At 47.9% G+C, this 21,794-nt stretch overlaps 1 protein-coding gene across 1 annotated transcript in view; it reads left to right on the plus strand.

Moving 5' to 3' along the window:
- Positions 1-210: 210 nt before the first annotated feature.
- The window catches only part of FOXO6 (forkhead box O6), a 236,490-nt gene continuing 214,906 nt past the window's right edge, over positions 211-21,794 (plus strand). The window contains exon 1 of the mRNA XM_069224889.1: positions 211-1,847. Coding sequence (XP_069080990.1) covers positions 1,515-1,847 — 333 coding nt within the window. The 5' untranslated portion in view covers positions 211-1,514. The remainder of the gene's footprint in view (positions 1,848-21,794) is intronic.

The raw sequence follows: 21,794 nt of genomic DNA on the forward strand, positions 1-21,794 counted from the left end.
TGACAAGGAGTGGTGCTGAGAACAGAACACTGGGTGGGGGGTGCTGGCCCTGCATGCATGCCTGCAGCAGATAGGAGCGGCGGTGTGCTGCTGAGAGCCCAAGGTACCGGCGAACGAGACGCTTCCACCCCATGCATGACAGAGGGGGGTGGGGCCAGTGGTGTGGTGGAAGCAGTCGAGGAGCCAGGACAGCTCACAGGGCAGATGGTGCCGAGGGCAGCAGCCAGGAGCCGGGTGTGCTTCGAGCGCTTCAGTGACTCGCAAGGGCAGGGGCCAGCAGGGCATGTGCGGGGCCACCCCTGCACCGCGCCTCCCCAGCCAGGGACTCCCGGCGAGGGGGACCTCGGCTCCTGAGGGGCGGGGTGTGCTGATGTCACTTGTCAACTCCATAAGAAAGTAGGAAGGAGTGGCTGAGGCGCGCAGGAGACAGGCTGGGCTGGAGCAGGCGGTGGAGCGCTGTCAGTGCCCGCTGCAGACCTGGCACGGAGGCTGGGCGGACTGCTCTTCACGGGGGAGGCACCGGCATCTGGGGGGCATGTCATGCCCGGAGGACCCCTGAGCAGCACAGCACCTGCCAGCGGCGGGGGACCCCCGAGGCGCCTTCAGTCTGCCGTGGAAGACTCCGTGGCGCTTCTTATCGCTCCAGGCGAAGCCTGAAGGACTGCACCCCTGTCAGTGTTCGGGGACCCCAGGCTCGCCCCCGCCGTTTGGGGGCGAATCTCTTCTGCTCTGGGGAGACTGTGGCGCGCTCTCTCTGCGCCATGGATCTGCACCCCGCTTTACTCCTTATTGTAAGACTGAAACGCCGGCTGACTAGGAGCAGACAGTATTGTGCGGCTTCACAGTGTTTCTGAGGACCAGTCTGCGCTGCCGGGAGGCTCCTCGCTTTGGAAGTAGCCCCCCACCGTCCCTCCCAGCCAAACCCCCAACCTCGGAGAAAGAAGAAGGAGAAGCAGAGGAAGAAAGGCGAGAGTACTGATTCCGACTGAATTATTCCCCCAAGTGGCGGCTGCGCATCTGTTGCTGGTTGGAGACGCGGAGACCCCTGCACCCCCCGGATTGATGCCGCGACCCTTCAGCCCCCCTATTCTGCGACACTTCTTAGTTGTTGCATTTCGTCTCTTTTTGGGAGTCGTGCCCCTCGGATCCGGCTGTAAGCAGCCTCCGGACTCCGCGGTTTGAGGATCTCTAATTATTAGGGTACACTGGCCCCCCTTACATTGCTCCTTTTCCTAATCCACGGATCTCTATTTTCGAGTGTCTCCCCTTGGATTGAAGTGTCATCGCTCCTAGGAGCGGGGACTACCCTGAGGATCCACTTGCTCTCCCTCAAGCCATGTACCCCACAGGAGTCGGCACCCCCGAAATTGCACTCAGCTTAACTCAGTTTAATTGAAATTTGCCTTTTTTTAACTTCGAATTTCCACGTCTGGCTGGACATTTTGGGGGGAGGCGCCGCTCCCCCCTCCCCGGATACTGACTGAAAAGTGTGAATATTCAATAAGAAGGGGGGCATGGAAGAGAAGCGGCGCCCCTCAGACCCGGAGGCGGACCTGGCCCCCCAGAGCCGGCCGCGTTCATGCACCTGGCCCCCGCCGCACCCAGAGCTGACCCCGGACGGACCACCCGGGGCAGCCCGAGCGGACCCCGCCGACGGCCCGCTGCGCAAGGCCAAGAGCTCCCGCAGGAACGCCTGGGGCAACCTGTCCTACGCCGACCTCATCACCCGCGCCATCGAGAGCGCCCCCGAGCGGCGCCTCACCCTGGCGCAAATCTACGACTGGATGGTGCGCAGCGTGCCCTACTTCAAGGACAAGGGCGACAGCAACAGCTCGGCGGGATGGAAGGTGAGGGCCCGGGGGTAGAGTGAGGAGGGCGGTATACCGAAGGGGCACGGATACTGAGGGAGGTAAAGGGAGGAGGGCGGTATACTGAAGAGAAAGTATACTGAGGGGTGGGGGCTCGGCGGGGTGGAATGTAAGGATCATGGGCGGTATAGAGAGGGCGGAATATTAAAAGATACTCCATACTCCGGGGTTATACTATACGGAGGGAATCATGGAGCATCTTCCTTACTGGAAAGCCTCGCGACGCCTCTGGGTGGGCTGAAATATGACGTGCGCGGGAGCGTGGGGCGCCGAGGGGTGTACACAGAGGGTGACCATGGGCTGACTATGGGGTCTACACGGAGAGTGACTATGGGTGTACACGGAGGCTTACTATGCGGTGTACATGGAGGGCGACCATGCTGAGTGGCCCTGCTTAGAGGGGTGCTGGTCTGTGGCCGTGTGTTGAAAGTCGTCCAATGAGGGCTGTACACAGAGGGGGGAGGGACCGCTGCCTGGCCTCAAAGACAAGTGCAACAGCTTGACAGGCTGGGAAGTGCAGGAGCAAAGAGCAAAATATAGGTAGGGGCGGTATGGGAGGAGTGAGTGCTCTGGGCGCTATACTACCGGTATAGCTATCGAAAGGCGGTGTAATTAGATGCGCTATAACTAAGTGTGTAATGAGATGCTATAGCACATCTCATTATGCACTTAATACACTGCATCGCATTAAACATGACCCATTAGGCAGTATACGTAGAGATTGAGTCGTTATTAGAGGCAGTATATTGAGGGTTGATAAAATGAAGGGTTGATAGGTGGTATACTCAGAGGGTGGCATGGTGAGCTGGTGACACATTGAGGGAATAATGAGAGGCGGTATACTAAAGGCCGTATAGTGATGGTGTAGTGCAGAGAGTGTGGTTTGCAATTCAGTGAGTAGCGTTATATAATGTGGCGGCATCGTAGCGGTCTCGTTTGGAGATGTATAGAATGTATACTAACAGCTCCGCTACGAGGCACATTGAACGAAGAGTGCCCTGAGAAAAAGTACTTGGGAGCGCGGTTTGCCGAGGGTCCTAATACAAGAGGGGATTACTTGTACACGGCCTCCAGCAGTGACATCAGACGGAGCAGCAGAGCGCAGGGCATCTGGGGACACGAGCAGACGGCGGAGTCCTGTGCCGGGAGGTCTGGGGTTGGGGGCAGGGCAGAGAGAGCCCGGGACCGGGATTGGGGGCTATAGAAAGCGAGAGGGCTCATTCCGCTGGTTCACTTATATTTTTCTGTAGCGCCGCATGCGGCTACGAGGCGCTTGCATGTCATATTTTACATTCCCAGGTAAGGGAGGGAGGGGTGCAAGGCTTAATTAAAAAGATACATCTAAAGACTGTCAGCACCGAGAAGAGATAGCCCTCCGTCTCTGTGCGCCGTCTCTCAGACCGGCGGCCCTTCGGTGCGGTTAATTTACCCCTTTAGAAGCCACCCTTCACATGGCGAGACAGCATATTTCTCATTAGACTGCCACCACTTTACACTGGTCTCAGACAGCCTAATGTATTTTATTTTAGGACAGTGGCATCAGGACACCTGCCTCCACCGCTCCTTTAAAGGCTGCTCATCCCCTGCTCTGCCTCCCCGTTCCGAGCAGTCTATGAGACATCTAGGCCCGTCTAATCTCACTCAGGTCCGACCTCATTGAGAGACACGCTGCCCTCAAATGTACCCTACAGTCACCCAGCAAATACAGAAAGAGAGAGGCGACAGACTCATCACGCCTCACCCATGTAAGACTTCCGTTCACGGAAATAAATGGGTCTCTTTCGCCTGCACCACGCCCATCCGGATGACCTCCTTCTGCAGTGTCTCTCCTTGGCATAATTTCCGAGACAGGCTGGACTACCGTAGGACAGGACCTTGAGAGACCGTGACCCCTCTCATGTTAGCCCCTCTCACCCCCACCCCGAGGCATTTTGACTCCTCCACTAGATGGCAGGTCCCTGGAACCTCACGAGACACAACTAAAAACGGGTCTTTGAGACTGCCTGACCCGCTGTAGGAGAGGTCTTTGAGATTCCTTCAAGAAACATATGACAGATCTCTGAAGCAGCCTGGCCAAAAGTAGGGGAGGTCTGAAACACCCGGACTCGTATCAGGCAGGTCCTGCAGACAACCCGACCTTTCATAAGGGTGACCCAGAGTAGAACCAGACACCCTGGTGACCCTTAGGACATTGCTTCAGTCAACCCTCATTAGGACAGGTCTTCACGAGGACCCCGGGCAAGCCATACCAGGCCTCTGTTGCCAACAACCTTGTATTTTATTGCACACTTTCTGCTAACTCAAACCTCATGATGACAAACAATGTTGAATAATACATTAAAGTTTGAGATGGCAAATTAGACTGATTGGAATTAGTTAATTCACTTTCCCAGGGCCCCATTGCCCATGCCTTAAAAAGTCTCTGTGAAGACAGCCGGCTCCCCCTAACCCCCTCCACCCCCCTTCCCCTTGGGGCAGATTCCAGAGACATCCGGACACACAAGAGAACACCTTGATCCTTCTAAAGACAGGTCCCTGGGTCATATCCCAGTTTTAGTTCAGATTCTTGCAGTGTCATCCCTCCCATCTATTTGGCTGGTCCGTAAAAGTTTCAATTTGAGAGGACTGGATAAAGTTATTTCATTCAATGAAACATCCCTACACCAGGGCTACTGGAATTATGCTGTTGGGGAGAGCCAAATTATGTGGCAAAATTGAGTAAATTATGCAGCAAGAAAAGGCAAGTTATGTGGCATAATGTGGAACATTTTGTGAAAGTATTAATTCATTATTTTGTCATTTTTACACTTGTTGACTACCTTGGCATTGGTTTCAACTCATTGGCCCCAGTTTAACACCCAAATATAGCAATAATAAACAAAAAGGTGACCACTCAACCTCTGCAGAGGGCCCTCCACTGCGCAACATCACATGTTGCTGATGTTTTAATAACTTTTGAACCGTCTGAGCTAGAACCAATTTTTATTGTTAAAATCTGCAAGTTTATGCAGTAGATGATTGATTATGTTTCAAATGTGGCAATCTATAACTATGTGAAAAAGGCTGGGGGCCAAACACTCGCACCATTCAGCCCTAGACCTGTTGATGGCAACCCCAGGCATATTTCAGAACTTTGGCTCGCCCTGCGAACCCTACAGAGCGAACAGACGTGCACCTCCCCAGCCCCTGGTCTAGGTAGAGGCGTGAACTACTATCTCCCCACCAAGAGGTAAAGTGTTGGCCTCAGTATACCTGTAGCATGTCTCATTAAATACAACAATGGAATGCATGCCTGGATGCCCACGAAGTGATTGCTGTGGCATGTCCACTGTCTGTCGGGTGCCTGCTAAGGCGTCTACAGTGATCCTGGCAGGGGGACGCCTGCACTATATCTACCCTACCAGCAGGTGGCGTGAAGACTATAATATCTGTAAGTCTGATGGAGGGCGCACATGTTTATATAAGACTCCAGTCTGTAAAGCCGATGTCTGAAATACTGTCCCCACTCGCCTTTCTTTTAATGTAACCCCCCTACGCACATACTACTGTATGTTCTCTGGGATTTGTCCCGTATATCAGACAGTATGGTGCATGTAAAATGACCCCGACATCGGACAGTATGTTGCCTGGAACATGTCCCTAACATCATAGTTTCTTGCCTGGAACATGGCTCTAGCATCACAGTATGGTGTCTGTAATATGCCCCGGACATTTCTGTATTAGGGCCTGAATATAACAGCGTACGATTTCGAACGTGTCACTATGTACCAGGAAGGCTGATGTCTGCAACGTTCCCCATACACGTGGTGTCCGGAATATCCCCGGTACCTCAGACAGCATGTCAAGCGTAATAGGTACCCGAGTATCATAGAGTCAGGTTGCACTATGCCTCAGTCTCTTTGAAAGCATAGAGTCTGTAGTATGTCGCCGACAATCGGATTATTCTGTCTGCCCTGTTCAGTCCGTGACACAGTCTGATGTCTGCAATATACCCGCGCGCCAATCTTTCAATGAGGTTGAGGCCTGTTATACGACCTCTTTCGCCCATAACGAGTTCTGTAATACGCCCACCTCTGTAGTAAATGTAATATCTTTAACAGTATCCACGTGTATCCTACATTGCGATCTGAAATAGTCCCACATCTATCAAACAGTATGTCTTTTGTCTGTCAGGTGGTGTGAGTAAAAATGCCCCCCCCCCAAAAAAAAAGGTTAGATAGTGTGGCGTCTTTAGAGAGTGTGTGTTTGCTTGCGTGCGTGCCTACGTATATTGTGGGTCTGCGCAAAACAGGGCTAAAGACCATGAGTGCGGGGGCGACGTCAGGAGGCCTGCAGGCTGGACAAGGGGGTTACCTGCTGGAGTCTACCACCAGACGGTTTGGTGTGGCTAAGGTGCTGCCTGAAGAGGGGAGTTGCTACATTGCTTCAGAAGTGCAGCAGTGAGGGAGAAAGTTTGCCGGCTGTGAGTTTTTGATCCTAGGAGTGCAAAAAACAGCACACGTGGTGTCATGTCCTCTCCCTACATTTTTTGTCCGTAGCTTCCTGGTGTTACTTATGTGAGTGGCATGAAGCTTCCTGAGATCTTCTTAAACATGGGAAGTGCACGAGTCATTGCGGACGGGGTGTGGGGTGATACTCTGATGGGGGGATTCTGTCAAACGTCCTAAGAGCCCTGACCAGTGGAGAAAGGGTGTAAAGGACGGCCTGGAAGGCTTCGGTGAGAGGTGTCAGTCAGCGTTCTCCCACACACTGATGTTGCTGTGAGACCATATTTTGGGCATTTGGCGGTGGGAGAGGGAGGCCACAGACACTTGGAACAGTGCAAGGCGTCAGCTGATAGTCTCCACGAAGCTTTGGAGCTCTCAAAACCAGGCGCCACTCGCCGCTGTACACGGCTCGCCATATGCCCCCCGCTTGATAATTCAGGCACTGAACACCTCACCTGCGCAGTACATCACTCAGCGCCCAGGCTCACCCGAGTGCAAAGCACACCAACACTGCTGACCCACACAGTACGCCATTCGGGTCCACCCGAGTGCAACCACACATTCGCTGCTCACCTGCACACCACATCTCTTCCCCTCAGAGAAGAACCCGCGTCCCCCAGACCCTTGGACATACAAGCACCGGTCACCAGCACAGCACAGGCACGCCTTCCTCTACATGCACGGCGGCCAGTCATTTACTGAGCAGGTGTGCTGCGCCGTTGTGCGTGAGGTGCCAATATTTAACACCCGTGCTTTTTCATGTAGAAATCCCATAATTAAATGTGTCTGTGCATGGACTGGTCTGTCTGCCCTATACCTGCTAATTTTCCCAATACACCAAAGGCTAGAACCACCCGGGTCCTACCGCCCGCGGAATGAGGTCTGGAGGGGAGGGGGCGGGGGGGCAACAGAGGGAAGCGAGGCCTGCCTCCCGGGAGATTTTGGGTAAAGGTGCAGTCAGTATTGACGGTCCCTTTAAATAATGCCTGGGGAGTTTGGGCTACTGCGGAGCCCAATGTAGCCCATTTTTCTTTACATATTGGATCCTTTGGGCTACGCCACTACGATCTTAATATTGGTGACGTGGTGGCTGGCGTCTGCTCCTTTCCTTAGCTTTTTCCCTGCCAGTGGCATACTACCCCAGTTTGTCCTGCGCACGCCACGGACCGCTGGCTGAGCAAATAATAACGCGATGCTTCAAGCCAAACCTCCCGACCCCGTCCCACCAGCACTACCACCACCTGCCTAGCGGTACCACAGAGATACATGCAGGTTGCACCACTGGCACCTGCCTGCAACACCGAACACTGCCTGTGCCACTGACTGCGGGCCCTCTCTGCCTCTTCACTCCAGTGTCGCCTGCTGTTCTCACCCGCCTGGACAGCTCCCATCGGCGCCATCCATAAGGCCATTTGTTTATAATTGCCTCTAAACTCGAGCTCTCGGAAGACAGCTTGGAAGGCCCGTGCGGGAGGCGAGACAGCGCCTAAAGAAGCGTGTTGTATCCTGAAGTACAGCGGCCGTTTCACCGGAAGGTCACTTGGTTGGGCGGAGGGGGGCAGTGTACGGTATAAGCCCACGGGTGCAGGGTGGGTGAGGTGGCACCCCCTCTCTCCTCCGCCCTGTGCAGTCATGGATCGTCTCTACCCCCGCCGCGCTGCACGTGTGCTCAGGGCCTGTCCCAAAGCTTCCCCCTGAAGGTAGAGTATGAGAAGGCATATCACGAAGTAGAGTCTAAGAGTTGGGGGTTCAGGCGCAGTCTGGTACCCAGAGGCTTGTCGGTGCTGTGCTGGGTCAGTCACTCGTTAGTGATGCCTGGGTTGAAACGGAATCTGCCCCAGCCTTTTCCCGTCTCAGAATTATCTAGATTTTCTTTACATCCCATTCTTTAAGTCCCTACGGTCAACCACAATGCTGCTTATAAACGTGGGTGGGCGGCAGACTGCTCACAGAGATCCCCTCCCGTTCATCCCACCCCCCCCGCCCCCAATGTAGTCGCTTTATACGCACAGAAGCCCATAATCCTTTTTTCCGTGAATAGACGTCTTGGAGCTGTGGTCACCCCAGAACCATCATCCCATGTGCCCTGTCACACATTTCCTGCCCCCATTTAGTATGAAGTGACAAATGAACGAATTGTTTGGAAGCGAAAGCCCCAGGGGGCGACATGTCATACTATATAAAATCACAGCCAGCGCCAGACTCTTCTCAAGTCTGTGCTTTCGGGGTCCGGGGAATTAATGTATTTTTTGGCAGAATTTATGGTCAGGGAGTGATTGAGTGGGATGATGGGTTTAGACCTCGCGTGATGTGCTCAATGGGGTAAGGGCTCAGATGCCTTTACAGATTTAAGCATTCTTCTTTGATGCAGTTATATGTTTTATGCATATTTCATAGCGCCAAGATGTGGCCTTGAGGCCACTTCACAACCCTCTGATCATGCACTGTCCATTGTTATCAGGCTGGGTGGGAGTGTGGGGCATTGAAGAACGTGAGGGTGTGCGCGACATCCATGCCAGGGTCAGTACACTTTCTCCATGAATGCGCAAGTGCCGTCCATGTGTGAAGGCCTAGTTGTGGATTCATTCATTCATGAACTTATCGTTATCTTTAGTAGTGCTTCCAAGGCTAGAGACACTGCAGATATCGTGCAAGACACTGTAGTGCGATGGAGGGCACAGAGAATTTTACATTGTACTTAAAAGTATATCATTACATAATTAAAACTAACCCAGGACACTCCGGTTGAAATTAGTTAGCAGTTTCAACCAGCTATTGATAGAATACTGTTTTTTTGTCATTCTGGGTGCCAACAAGTATTTCTTTGAACTTTATTTCAATACAAAAAAGCTATTGCTGTAATAAACAGAAATTTGCTTTTTCTGGTTGCAAATAGGGAACAGATAATTTAGCTCTAATTTAGACAAAGGTGGTGGCGTAAATCAATCAAAAACAGGCAGAAGTGCAAGTTGGTAGAATTTTATTTCATAACCGCAAAAGTTCAGAGGCTGAGCCATGAGAGTTTTAGAGTTCTAACTGAGAAGCCTTTGGCCTATAACTGTGAGAAGTCCCAAACATGACATGCACTATAAAAGGGGGCATGCAGGCCTGTAGAGGCAGGTTTCAGATAGTGGCTGCAGTTTGCTCAAGACATTTTACGTTCTGGCAATCATGTTCTGATACAAACCTGTGTACTAATAGATCGAAATTAGTCCAGAGTTACAAAATGACCTGCTTAATGAACATTAATAAGGCAGTGAGCTATATGTGACATCCTCCACATGACTGTGTACACAGGGAAAGTAGCCTAAAAGGGATCTCCCTTTCTGAGTTCCTTTTCCAACACATGAAAACCTTTCAAAAGCAGCCCCCGTGTCTTAATTACCGTTAATTATCCATTAATTTACTTTTGAAGGTAACATTCACCATATTATACCTACCCCTCATTTTAGGGTCATAAATTTGTGAATTGCACCACTATAGTGTTGTATCTTACAGTGTTTACATTTGAAATGAAAGTATTTACAGTTAGGTTAGCACTGATATCTCGTGAGGAAATAATGCACAATCGTTGTAAGAGTGTTAGTGGGACAGTTGAATGAAGACGCCGACTTGGATGGATGCTGTTGTGCGTTTGCCTTATAACTTCTCTACTATTTTAATAAATTACAAATATTTCTTCTAAAACTATTCATGGATTTCATTTATATATGAAAATGTTATCTTCTTCACAACAAACTGTTGTTTTTAAATAATGTTATTAAAAATGTTTCCTAGGCCTCTGTGATATGCAGATTCAAATTGTTTTTATTCGATTTTTACCTTTTACTGGAAGAATGAAAAGGTTTTTAAACTGAAAAATATATCCCATTTGTGAAGAAATCAAAGGGAAAAGGGCCCCTAAACGACTGTTTGATGCCCATGTGACAGCTCACCACGATTTCAGCTGTTTACTCTCCTTCGCAGAGCAGTTACCACTCTCTTTGAGGTGTCAGTAACTTTTCAAAGATTTGCAGCCACAATCATTGATACATTCTATTGCAATACACAAATAGGAAGGACATACCACTCAATGACGCCTCCTATATGTGATAGCAATGGGCTGAAAAATAATTTCCTAACTTGGAAGAGATTTTAAGAAGGTATTTTGCTGTCACAAACCCAAATGTTTGGAAATCACAGGCTTTGCAACTGCAATACACCTTTGTAAATGAGCCCCCTATGTATTTAGCTTTAGCATAGTGCACACCACATCAAGTTGACATCAGTGTGTTTTAAATTGATCTGAGGCAAGGAGAAGAAGCCAGTGATAGAATGTATATTCATATGTGCAAATGAAAATTGCAGAGAACAGTTTGAAAGTGAATCATAAAACTGCTGCTTGTCACAGAGAACATGTTGAAACAGTAGAGCAGCAAACATCCTGTATTTACATCTGTACTCTGTATTCAAAACGGATATTACTGTCTTATTTAGAAATGGAAAGTGAGTAATAAAATAGACGTGTAGTATATTATAGGACTGCGGTCTAAAATCAGACATGTCTATGTGTACATGGAGTGGAATTGAGGTAAGTGGTAATTTAGGGCCTGATTTAGAATTTGGAGGATGGGTTACTCCATCACAAACTTGATGGATATCCCATCATCTGTATTACAAGAGCATTATACCCAATGGCACTTGTAATACTGCAGACATCCGTCTCGTCAAACTCTAAATTAGTTCCTTAGTGTTGAGATAACAATCCTTTCATTCCTCACTTGAGCACGACCTATGAAGGGGTCTTCCTCATGTCCTAAATAATGTTATTCAGCTCATGCACATACAACACAGACAACACTGGGACCACCCCCTTCTGTCATGCCAACACAACCATCTTCCACTGAGCCCACCTGACGGAGCTCCAAGGCCACCTCCAGAGTTTGGACCTCCAGCGCCACCGATCTACCTGTGTTCTCTTGCTTTCTATGTCTGTGGTTGGTTACAGTACTTAAAGAGAATACTGAGACCACCAGGGTTCTTGGCACTAAATGGCCATCTCTACCGTAGCTTGGAGTCTTACTAGAAGCAATGTCCAGTCTGGGGTTCTCCTGATTTCCCTATAGACCAGTGCATTTTTGCTTGTAGTGTACGTCTCTGTCCTTCAAGCTCAGGTCTGACATAGAAACAGGTCACAGAGGTGCAGACAGCGGTGCGAGTGCCCCTTCCGAAGACACATTTTGCATTACAAGGAGGAAGGCCCACAAAATCTCCAGGAGCACACCCTAGCCATGGAGTAAATAATGCATAGTGCCTGAGCACTATGCAAGGAAGCAAAAACGAGCCATCCTGCCTCTGTATGCTTTGTAGTATGCAGTGATAACTGGGTGCAGTGGGCCCCTCTGGGCAGCGGTGGCATTGCAAATGCAGCCCCAATGATAGGTAGCACCATGATCACACAAAAAACTGCCATCCAGACAGTAGGAGGTGGAGCTGCATACATCCAATGTTGCGTGCAGTTACACCACTTACATTTCTTTAAAGTTTTAACCAATCCTGCAAAGGGCACTGAAGTACAAATAGCATTTATATGTGTTATGTTCTGCCAAGCAAGTCCCCGTGTGTGACAAGTTGACTTTTTTTAAGCATAAAATTGCTTCTACTGGTGGAAGTTCCTGTTGAGCAGTCACAAGTTATGTTTACGAATGAGTGCCCTCCACTTTGAAAAAAAAAAATCACGGTCCCTTTTCTGTGTTTAGTTCTTAAATGACATTTTTTAAAGGAACGCTCAACTAGTTTCTTTTAGATTTAGCTGCGCACCAAGAACAAGTTCCAGGACACATCTGGAATCAGCAGTGATTTTCTGCGAAGCAGTTCAGTTGATTTCAGATAAAACGCCGGCTGTGCCCAGTAGACACCACTGTTAACTGGAATTTCTGGCATGGCTCAGAAACACAATGGGATAAAAGTAAGCTGTGTAGTACAAACGCCCTGTTTCCTGAGAAGTGTCCGATACGTTACGGCTGCCCTGAACCGCGGAAAGGCCACCACTTGATGTACGTGACGTCCGTATATCAGGGGCGTGACCTGGAAGTAGTTTGAGGCAGTTAAGGAAGAATGGGACAAGGGCAGCGACTTTCCCTTATAATTAGATGCAGCAGTTGCTCGGCCAGTCTCAGACTTCTCCGGGCTTTTGTGAGACTTTTGTACGGTTTCGTGAACTGCTCCGCGCACATTATCAGATTCGATCTCTTCTTTTCTGCCTCATCCTCACAGGGTGGGCACTGGTGGCCCGTGTGTGCCGTGGCGCTGCACGGTGCTCAGCATGAAGGAGTTTAGAGGGCGAGGCCGGGTGTGAGATGTGTGCGATCTGTTACAATAAAAACAGCCGTTTATAGTGCGTGTCCCATGGACAGACATAAACCCACGAGTTTATCAGGTACAAGACTACATCACTTCCACCCATATAGCACTTACTTAGAAAGTTGACCTCTGACACTTGGAGAGAACTGAATCGACGTGAACCCACTGACATGGACTTGCGGTTTATCCCTGCCACACATTGGTTTTAAGAAGCTGACAAAGCCCTTTCCAAGTACACAACCAAAGCCCCTATTATTTACAGCGAACTGTGGCAGAACATTTTACGTCCACAAGTTGATTGAGGATTTCCATTGTGCCCTCTCACCGCAATAATATTGCTATGAAGAATTAGGGAGCAGTTGCAGTGTTATTTTCAGCAGAGTTCATGCTGTTGCCATTGTTACTCGCACCCCACAAATCCTCCTACAGTTGGTTGCACGCATCTACCCACCCAATGGCATCTTGAGGCCCACTTTCACAGCCCAAGCGGGGTGGTGCTGACAAACGCTCTTAAAAATAATCAAAGAAATGGAGCACCGTAACAGAGGTCAGGGATGTGGAGCCAGTCATAACAAAGGAGGTCCGAAAGGTGAATCATAAGAGAAAGAGGGGAAGAGTGTAGCTTCCATTGGTGCAGCAGGTGCAGTGGCACCAGGGCCCAGTAGCCTGAGGTGACCACTCAACCTTAGTTAGTGCTGTATTTTAGCATTTAAATAACAACCCGCAGCAGCCCATTTTATTCCTTTCAATACACTAGCTACGCTACTGAGAGGACGGACAGGAAGAGTGACAAAGGATATATGAAAAGAAGAAATAAACTGTAACAAGAAGGAAGTGCAAAAGCATGAAAATATGGATGCAGATGGTGAAAGGACTCATGGAGGAATAATAAAACAACATTTGGGTGGAAGAAAGAAAGAATGACTGTAATGATGAAAGGCTGGACGAATGGGTGGATGGATAAATGGAAGTTTGGATGCACGTGTAAATTTATAAAATGAGGGGGAAATGATGGATGAAAAAGAATGGATGAATGCCTGGAAGTAGGAGTGGGAGGATAGGTGGAAGAGTGTAATGAAAGAGTGACAGAATGGTAAAGGAAAGATGATGGAATGGTGAAAGGATCGATAGAAGTATGGAGAGATGGATGGAAGAATGAAAGGCTTAAAAATACAGAGATAGATGGACGGAAGGTGGGATGAGGGTGCATCTAGGGTAGGACGTACTCACCTTCCTCACTGATGGCATTCAAGTATAGTATCGTTTTTAGGGTCGAGCATGCAAATCTCTCTGTCCCTAGTGTAATCTCTCTGTGGGCTTTCAACCATGCCCATCAGTTTGGCTTGCAATTTAAAATTCGCCTGATTTCATTAGGGAAAAGGCATACATACGTCATACCTTTTCCGAGCACACCGGCCAACTACTGAAATCATACGAGGCTCCATGTTTTCCGTATAGTTTCTGGAAAACTTTTTCTCTTTATTTCATAGGCAGCGTGATCTCGCTGGGCAGTAGTTGAGCGCTTTGCATGACTTTGACCATGTTACATGTATAATTGCACTTTTGCTGGTTACATGGATAATTGCACTTTTGCTGGTTACATGGATAATTGCAATTTTACTGATACGTTTCACTGCGAGCAAACTATTGTTTCCCTTTGTGTGTCTGCTTCGCACTCATGCCAGGCATCGGCTAACTTATGTCAAACTGTTTTACTTTTCATTGTCAGTTTATGTGGCAAAAAAAGTCAGGTTAGGAGTTTACAATGCTAATAGGTCTCACTCGAGCAAACACGAAACCCATTGCATTGCAAATGCTTGTTTGCATAGCGACCCATACCTCATTTCTAAGCGCTGTTAATGAAGGCACTACTTCTACTCACTTCGCTGACACTGGAGGGATGGAAGGCTGTATCAGTGGATTGGAGGTTACCACAAGCCAGTGATGACTGTTCAGCTCACTGACACAATACCTGTCCAACCTTTGCTTAGAAAGGCACTTTTGTAGTCGCTCAGTCACCTCTCAGGGAGTGTTAACCTACCCAGATTTCACCTGTGCATGCTATCAGTTCCTCAAGATCCAGCCTGTTGAGGATCCCTTTATTATCTACATGTACAAATGTGGGGCGGCACTTTAAGGGCACCTTATTTCTCAAAAGAAAGGGTGTCTATTCTAGGTCCAGAAAGGATGGGCACATAAAAGGGTGCCGGAATAACTCCAGCCTATGCAAATTAGTTTCCTTTATGTAAATTTACCTCAAGGAGATATTCATTAAAATGTGGCATTAACTCTAGCGCCCTGGGCCTACGCTGGACACTCCTAGTGAAACTCTTGCGCTCTTGTGACTGGGCTCCCTTCACACCTTGCTCAGTGCATGTCTCCCTCTTCTCCACGTCTATGTTTCTCCTGTATTTTCAATGTAGCCTCCTCCCTACCATGCGCGGTGTAGGCCTCCCTCTTCTACCCAGCTTTCACCCTGTTTTGATCTCCGTTCCCCTCCATAAACTTCACTGGGTGCATTCCGCTCGTCTCCCCTGGTGTTGGCCTTAGGGCTAAGGCTGCTGCCTTTCGAACTTGGGAACCAAGTTAGAGTCCCAGTTTGGCCTCGGATTCTGGGCAAATCAATTAATCTCCCAGCGCCTTAAAAAAATAATTTGAATGTGTGTGGTGTAATCTGCGCTCCAATGCACTTTGACCGCATTTGCGCTGTCCAAAACGCCGAAGAATAAAATAAACCGCCTTGTCCTCAGAACCTATCCTTTCCTTCCTTGCACGCGTCAGTCGGCCCTTCTTTGCTTTACATTCCTCACTGTCACCTTCCTCACCCTATTAGTCAGTTCCTGCACTTGTTTCCTTCTCCTCCCCCTTCGTACACCGCCTCTAACTCACTCCTGTTTCCCCCCCATCCCCACCACCATCATCATCGCCCCTGCCCATGTATCTCTCGCGCCCGCGAGTCTTTCTTCCCTTTCCGGTCCTTTTCCAGCCTCTTCCTGTCTTTATGATAAACATTGCCCTTCGCTGAGTGGATGTGCCCTTCCTTCGTGACCCAGTGACCGCACAGAGCACCCCACGACGCCCACCACTGCAAAATGCACACGTCCCGTTCACAATAATCCAGTAAATGTATTCTCCACAAAGTGAATACAAAGAAAATGTGACAAATAAGTGTCATCTTGACTTGTGGTGTAACTGCCTCTGTTGTACATTACTTACAAGTACACGGAGCAGATTTGTGTGTATGTAAACACAGGAATGTGTACAATGAGCATGCTTTGTTGCACATTACCTACATGTATTCACGTACAGATAGCAAAAACATGGATATAGAAACATAAAACTGTGTACAGTGAGCATGGTCTCTACCACACAATGCATACGTTACATGCAGGTACACATTCCAAGATCTTTTATGCCAAAATATACAGATGTATACAGTGAACATGATCACTGCATACACGTTACATACGTTTGTCCATTTCATGATTGTATATAGAGCATATGCATGTGCGCGTGCGCAAACACACACACACAGAGACACGCACGGATAGTGAAGCGAAAAGACTCTGGTGTACACGCTGCGAAAAAATATTCATAGATACATACATATATATATATACACGCAGATCGTTGGATAGAAAGATGTACCGATGTGAACAGTGAGCAGCATCTGTTACAACAGTGCAGACATGTACGCAGAACATACTATTTTTACACAATAAAATGAAAAGATGTGCACTTTCAAGAAGATTAATTAGGCCAGAACACATTCCAGTTAAAGTGCCTCCACGCAGACACACACACCACTCTTACACCCATAACAAAGCAATGACACTTGGACACCACTGTTATTCATTCAGCCAAACAATCTAAGGCCCTCTCTGCACCTCTCGCTGCATGGGTAGTTCTAGAACCGTCGATACATCCTCACCACCTACCACTGGATTGCCACTGCCACGCCCTCTCTGCACACCTCTTTCACTGTCCCTGAAGGGCATGGAGGACCCTGTCTGCACTTCTTCCCCCGGGTAGTGCAGGCCCTGTCTGCTTTACATTTTCATCTGTTCCTGGATGGGCAGCGCCAAGCTCCGCCAGCGCCTCTTTCCCCGTCTCTGGGTGAACCGTGCCAGGCTCCTGCTGCATGTTTATCCTTTGGGTGGCCAGCCCCGAGTTCTACCTGCCCTTCTTCCCCCTGTCCTCGATGGGCAGTGCCCGGCCCTGTCTCGCACCTCCCTGCCTGTGACTGGTACTGTCTGCACCATGCCAGCTGTCAACAGTTCTGCAGTAGTAGGCCCCCAGTCTGCGCCTGCCAAGCTTCCTCTCAATATAGAGCTATGACACGCTATCATCCCACGTCACTGCCAGGCGTACTATACAGGAGCCGGCCCCGCCTCCAAAGAACGCCAAGTTTCTCTTCACACTCCTAACCGCGTCATCCTTTTTGTGGAAAAAAAAGTCTCCCCGCAGAAGTTAAAGCTGATGATTCCAACAATAATGTTATGCAAGGTTGCAATTAATGGTTATTACACAGCCGTAAAGCCAGCATAGTAAAAACGCTGGATGGACAAAATGTTGTTCCTTTTTTTCCGGCACGGTTGCTCTTCCCGCCTTCTTTGTAAACCACAACCCCGAGGGACGACGGGTTAAAGCGTCTGAAAATTACTTACTTGCATATGCTCTTAACATTACATGCAAAACTTTATTCGGCAATCATGCATCACAGTCATCTACAATACAATATTAAATGTAAGACCAGAGCTAAGACGTTCAATACAATAAATAGAACAAAAATGCACAATATCAACTAAATAGTTAAAAACGCATATATAAATATAAATGGGGAGCAATCACAGCGAGCAGCAGGCAGAATCGATAAAGACGCAGTTGTATCAGATCCTTCACATGGCCACCAAAAAACGCGATACCCAAAGTACTACAGATTGGCTGGTGTCTGATCTTAATATTCTTAACACCTCTCTGCAAGCCCTTATCCCAATATTGTGACAAATAAGAAGAATCATTTTTTTTCCTAGCAATGTGGTGTGATATGCTATACAAAAGAATAGCACATGCTCCATGGTTTCTGCCTGGCTTGACTTGATACTACGATCTCACCTAGCAGTAAAACTAGAAAGAGGCAGGGCTCCATATCTCAGCTGCCGATAGAGCTTTCTAGGGAGTACGGGCTCTTTTTTTGTCCAACATCTGTTCTAACTTAAACCCAGCCTTCAGTTGCAAAATCGTCACCGTCAGGGAACCCTGGCACCTGGGAACCTTTGACCGACTATGAAATAAACCCTGCTTAGATTGTCAGAAAGCTGCCTTAACTTGGTGCTTAGTAATTACACTGGCCTCCCTACGGACATTCCAGAGTTGTGAGAACCCAGTATTTGTCACAGTCAACTTTTCATGCTTCAACCACGGAATATTATAGGCTTCTGGTGATCTCAGTATCTCGGCTAGGCCACCTTGGTAGGAGGCCAATTCTGGGGTGGCCCATAGCCTTTTCTACTACAAAATGGGCCTTGAACTAGTTTTGTCAACTACAATTTTATGCGCCAAATCCAACCTCAAAGGAATCAATGGCGTGCTAAAAGGTAAGCCCATAAATTGTCGCAGCAAGCAATTTTTGGTTATTCCGAGAGTAGACACATCCATACGACCCCACAACTCGGCTCCATAAAGGGCAGATCCAAGTGCCTGATAGTTACATACTTGTAGGGAAGGGGCAATAGGACGAAAATATGAGCCCTTCTGCATCTTCACTATTTCTCCTCCAATTTGATCTATTTTAAGTCCCCACCTTACTAACTGCTTTTGCCAATCAGGATTTTTAGTGAGCATAACCCCTAAATAATCAAAAGTGCAGACATGCGCCAATGAAGACCCTCTACGCATGGGGTTGTCACGCATGGACTTACAGGGATTAAAAACCATGTACTTCAGCTTAGTGATGTTTATTTCTAGGCCCCTGAGTTCACAGAAAAAGTTGAATCTGTCAAGGATTTTTTGAAGACCCATCTGAGACCTCGGCAGAAGCATTGTATCGTCTGCAAACATCAGGGCCGGAACTTTAGTACTTGCAAGACACATCCCTGTCTGTCCCCCTGTTAACCAGGAATGAGTCGGTTAACTCTCCCAGCTGCCCACATCTAACACAAAGTTATTTTCATGAATTCTCATAATCATCCTTACCAAATAGTGTGGAACCCCCTATGTCAGCCAGAATCTGCCATAATTTGGGGCAACATAGAAGGTCAAATGCCAACACATAAAGGCGCCCTCGCCGCATGAGAACATACTTCCATTGCAAGAACAGTAGGTGAAAAACCTGAACTATTGTGCTCGTGTGGTCCCTAAAGCCAGCCTGGAGCGGGGTTACTATCTGGGAGACATTCATCTATTCCAGCAACCTATTCAAAAGGACACTCACAAAAAGTTCCTGGAAGCAATCTATGAGGCTAATTGGCTTATAATTTATTGGGAGGGCGTGATCCTTCTTCTTGAAGATAGGGATGATTTCAGCCCCTGCCCAAAAAGGGAGAATGGGAGATGCCGTCAGTAGAGCACTGCAAAATAGGGCAAAATATGGTCTCCAGACCTCAGGTCTGTCCGTGAAAAGATCCCCAGGGACCATATCCAATTCTGGAGCCTTATGAGGGATTATTTTTCTTATTGCTGTAGTGACTTCATCTATGCTAATGTACAAGGGATCATATTGACCGTTAGGCAAAACAACAAAGAGGCCTGCATCGAGACTCCAGCCCAGAATCATCACCACCTCCAGAGTTGCCAGGGACCAGGCCAGAATGCTCAATGGGCTCTGGAATGGAATATAATGCAGAAAAGTGGGCCTCCCAGTTGGACATTTGTATATTATTTTCAATTGGGAGGTAGTCATCTACACTGCCTGTCACAACAATGATCCAAAATGGCCATGAGTAGCCCCGTCTGGCTGCAGCTAATAGACCTTCCCACTTCCTAGTTTCCCAGTCCCTCTTTGATTCCTGTATTGCAAGTTTAGAAGCCTGCATGAATGCTTGAATCTTTACTCTTTCTTGGCACTTCATCAGACTAGATAGGGCTCCTCTAGCATCACTGCATTGTTTACTATACCAGGTAGGGGGTCTGTATCTCCTGGCTGAGCAGCTCCTTCTCACAAAAAATAATAATCCCAGATTTCTAAACAGTTGTAGGTGAATATTTCTGAGACTGGACAGAGCTTCCCTCAGTAGGTTGTTCTAACAGAAGCAATACCTCCCCAATTACATTGGCAACCAGTTTATACAGTGTAGCAACTGTGTCTAATGAGTAAGACAATGTATTAAATTTTACCCTACGTTTGTTTGTGGCCAGGACCATCCTCCTGTCTGGGGTCTCATTACTAGCTAGACATAAAAAAAAAAATGGCTTCAAGTCTAGGGCAATGCATTATGGTCACTGTCTAAACGGGGTAGGACGTATCTATCTGCTCATTTAGGCCAAAGCTGAATATCGAGCAGGATGTAATCTAAAAGACTAGAACTCATCAATCGATTAAATATATGTTTACCCTCCTTGTCCAAGTTGGTCCTTCAATTACAAGTTCTGAGGCCATAATTCAGTGTTAGAGCATTGAGTTGGATTGCCATTGTTGACCATGTTTTTTACCACCAAAATTGCCAACTCCGGTATTGACCAGAACAGATCTTCCACTTATGGATGTACCGAAGACTGGGCATCTAGTGGCTCTTACTGGCAGTTGGAATTGCCCCCCACAATCTTAAGAACCTCAACGTGAAGGGCAGTTAGATGTGCAGACGGCTGCTCGATTAAGCCAGATACTGGTTTATTAGCTGTGGGCCTGCAGTAGATATTATAAATGTGGCAAATGGCTTTATCTGCCATGGTCAGAATAATGTTCATCAGATTGGGCAAAACTAATTTAATTTCCCTGATCTTGCACTTGAAGGTGGTTTAACCCATATTGTAATGCCCTGAGGGTCTGCATTTCACTGAGGAAATGGCAGCCTGGCTATAATAAGAAAACCCTGACCGATGTAATGGGTTAAGAGACCATATTTCCTGAAATAAACAAATATCAAATGTATCTATAAAATCACACCACTCAGAATCGGACAACTTTGGGTGTAGCCCTGCAACATTCTAAGAAGTCATACTAAAATTAGAAGATTGATTCACCCACACGGGGACACAATCAATTGAGCATTTGGGGGCATTTTCACCCCCACAAAGTCAGTCGATGTCTGATAATACATCCAAGTGAATATTAATCAATATCCCAGTCAATTAACAGGTGGTGAGCTATGGATGATACATTTGGTGGCAGTGCGTTGAACCCCAGGCTGAGTCTGGCTTTGCCCCCTCAGGACTGCATCACACTTTTGTAGAAGTAGTCCTGTGGGAATAAAACAACACTGCTGGTAAGACGCTGGTTACAACCAAAAAGTAAATGTTGCGCCAAAGTGGGAGACCTAAAGTTTATAATAACACAGTTGCCTTGTCGATCAACGGGTCTGGGACCAATCCAACCCACCCTCCTTATAAATATTCGCCATACATGAAGGGAAGTTCTTGTGGTACCCCAGCCAGCGCATGCTCTTGTTAAACAGATCATTGTAAGTCTCCATTTGGCCCACACATAGGGGTGGAACTCCAGCTAAGACAAGCATGTAGGGACAGGATGCTAGGGGGAGATTAACCACACGCTGTGTTGCAGCATAACTCTGACCACCAGCTATGCAGGTATTAGTGGAGCATACTTGCTCCCTTCGGGTTCCCCTTTGATGTGGAGCATTACATTGCTGGATATCAGTTGGAGTGTTAGCCCTAGAGGGTCCCTGAGTTAGGGCATCATTTCATAATCTGGGACAGACATGATCTACAATGCGGGGATGACAGCATGCAAGATCAATCAACAGTGGGGCATCTTTGACCATTCTCCTTACCAGGAGCTAATTACTGCACTGCACTTAGTACACTGAGTTTGTGCTTCCTTTGGGCGGTTATTACCTTTAAGCAACTGTTCAAGTGCCCCCAGCTTCGTTCCTTAATATTGTCTATACAACTCTCAAGCAATCTCTTGATCCCACCAGAT

Source organism: Pleurodeles waltl, chromosome 3_1 (genome assembly GCF_031143425.1).
Source record: "Pleurodeles waltl isolate 20211129_DDA chromosome 3_1, aPleWal1.hap1.20221129, whole genome shotgun sequence".
Taxonomy (NCBI): Eukaryota; Metazoa; Chordata; class Amphibia; order Caudata; family Salamandridae; genus Pleurodeles; species Pleurodeles waltl.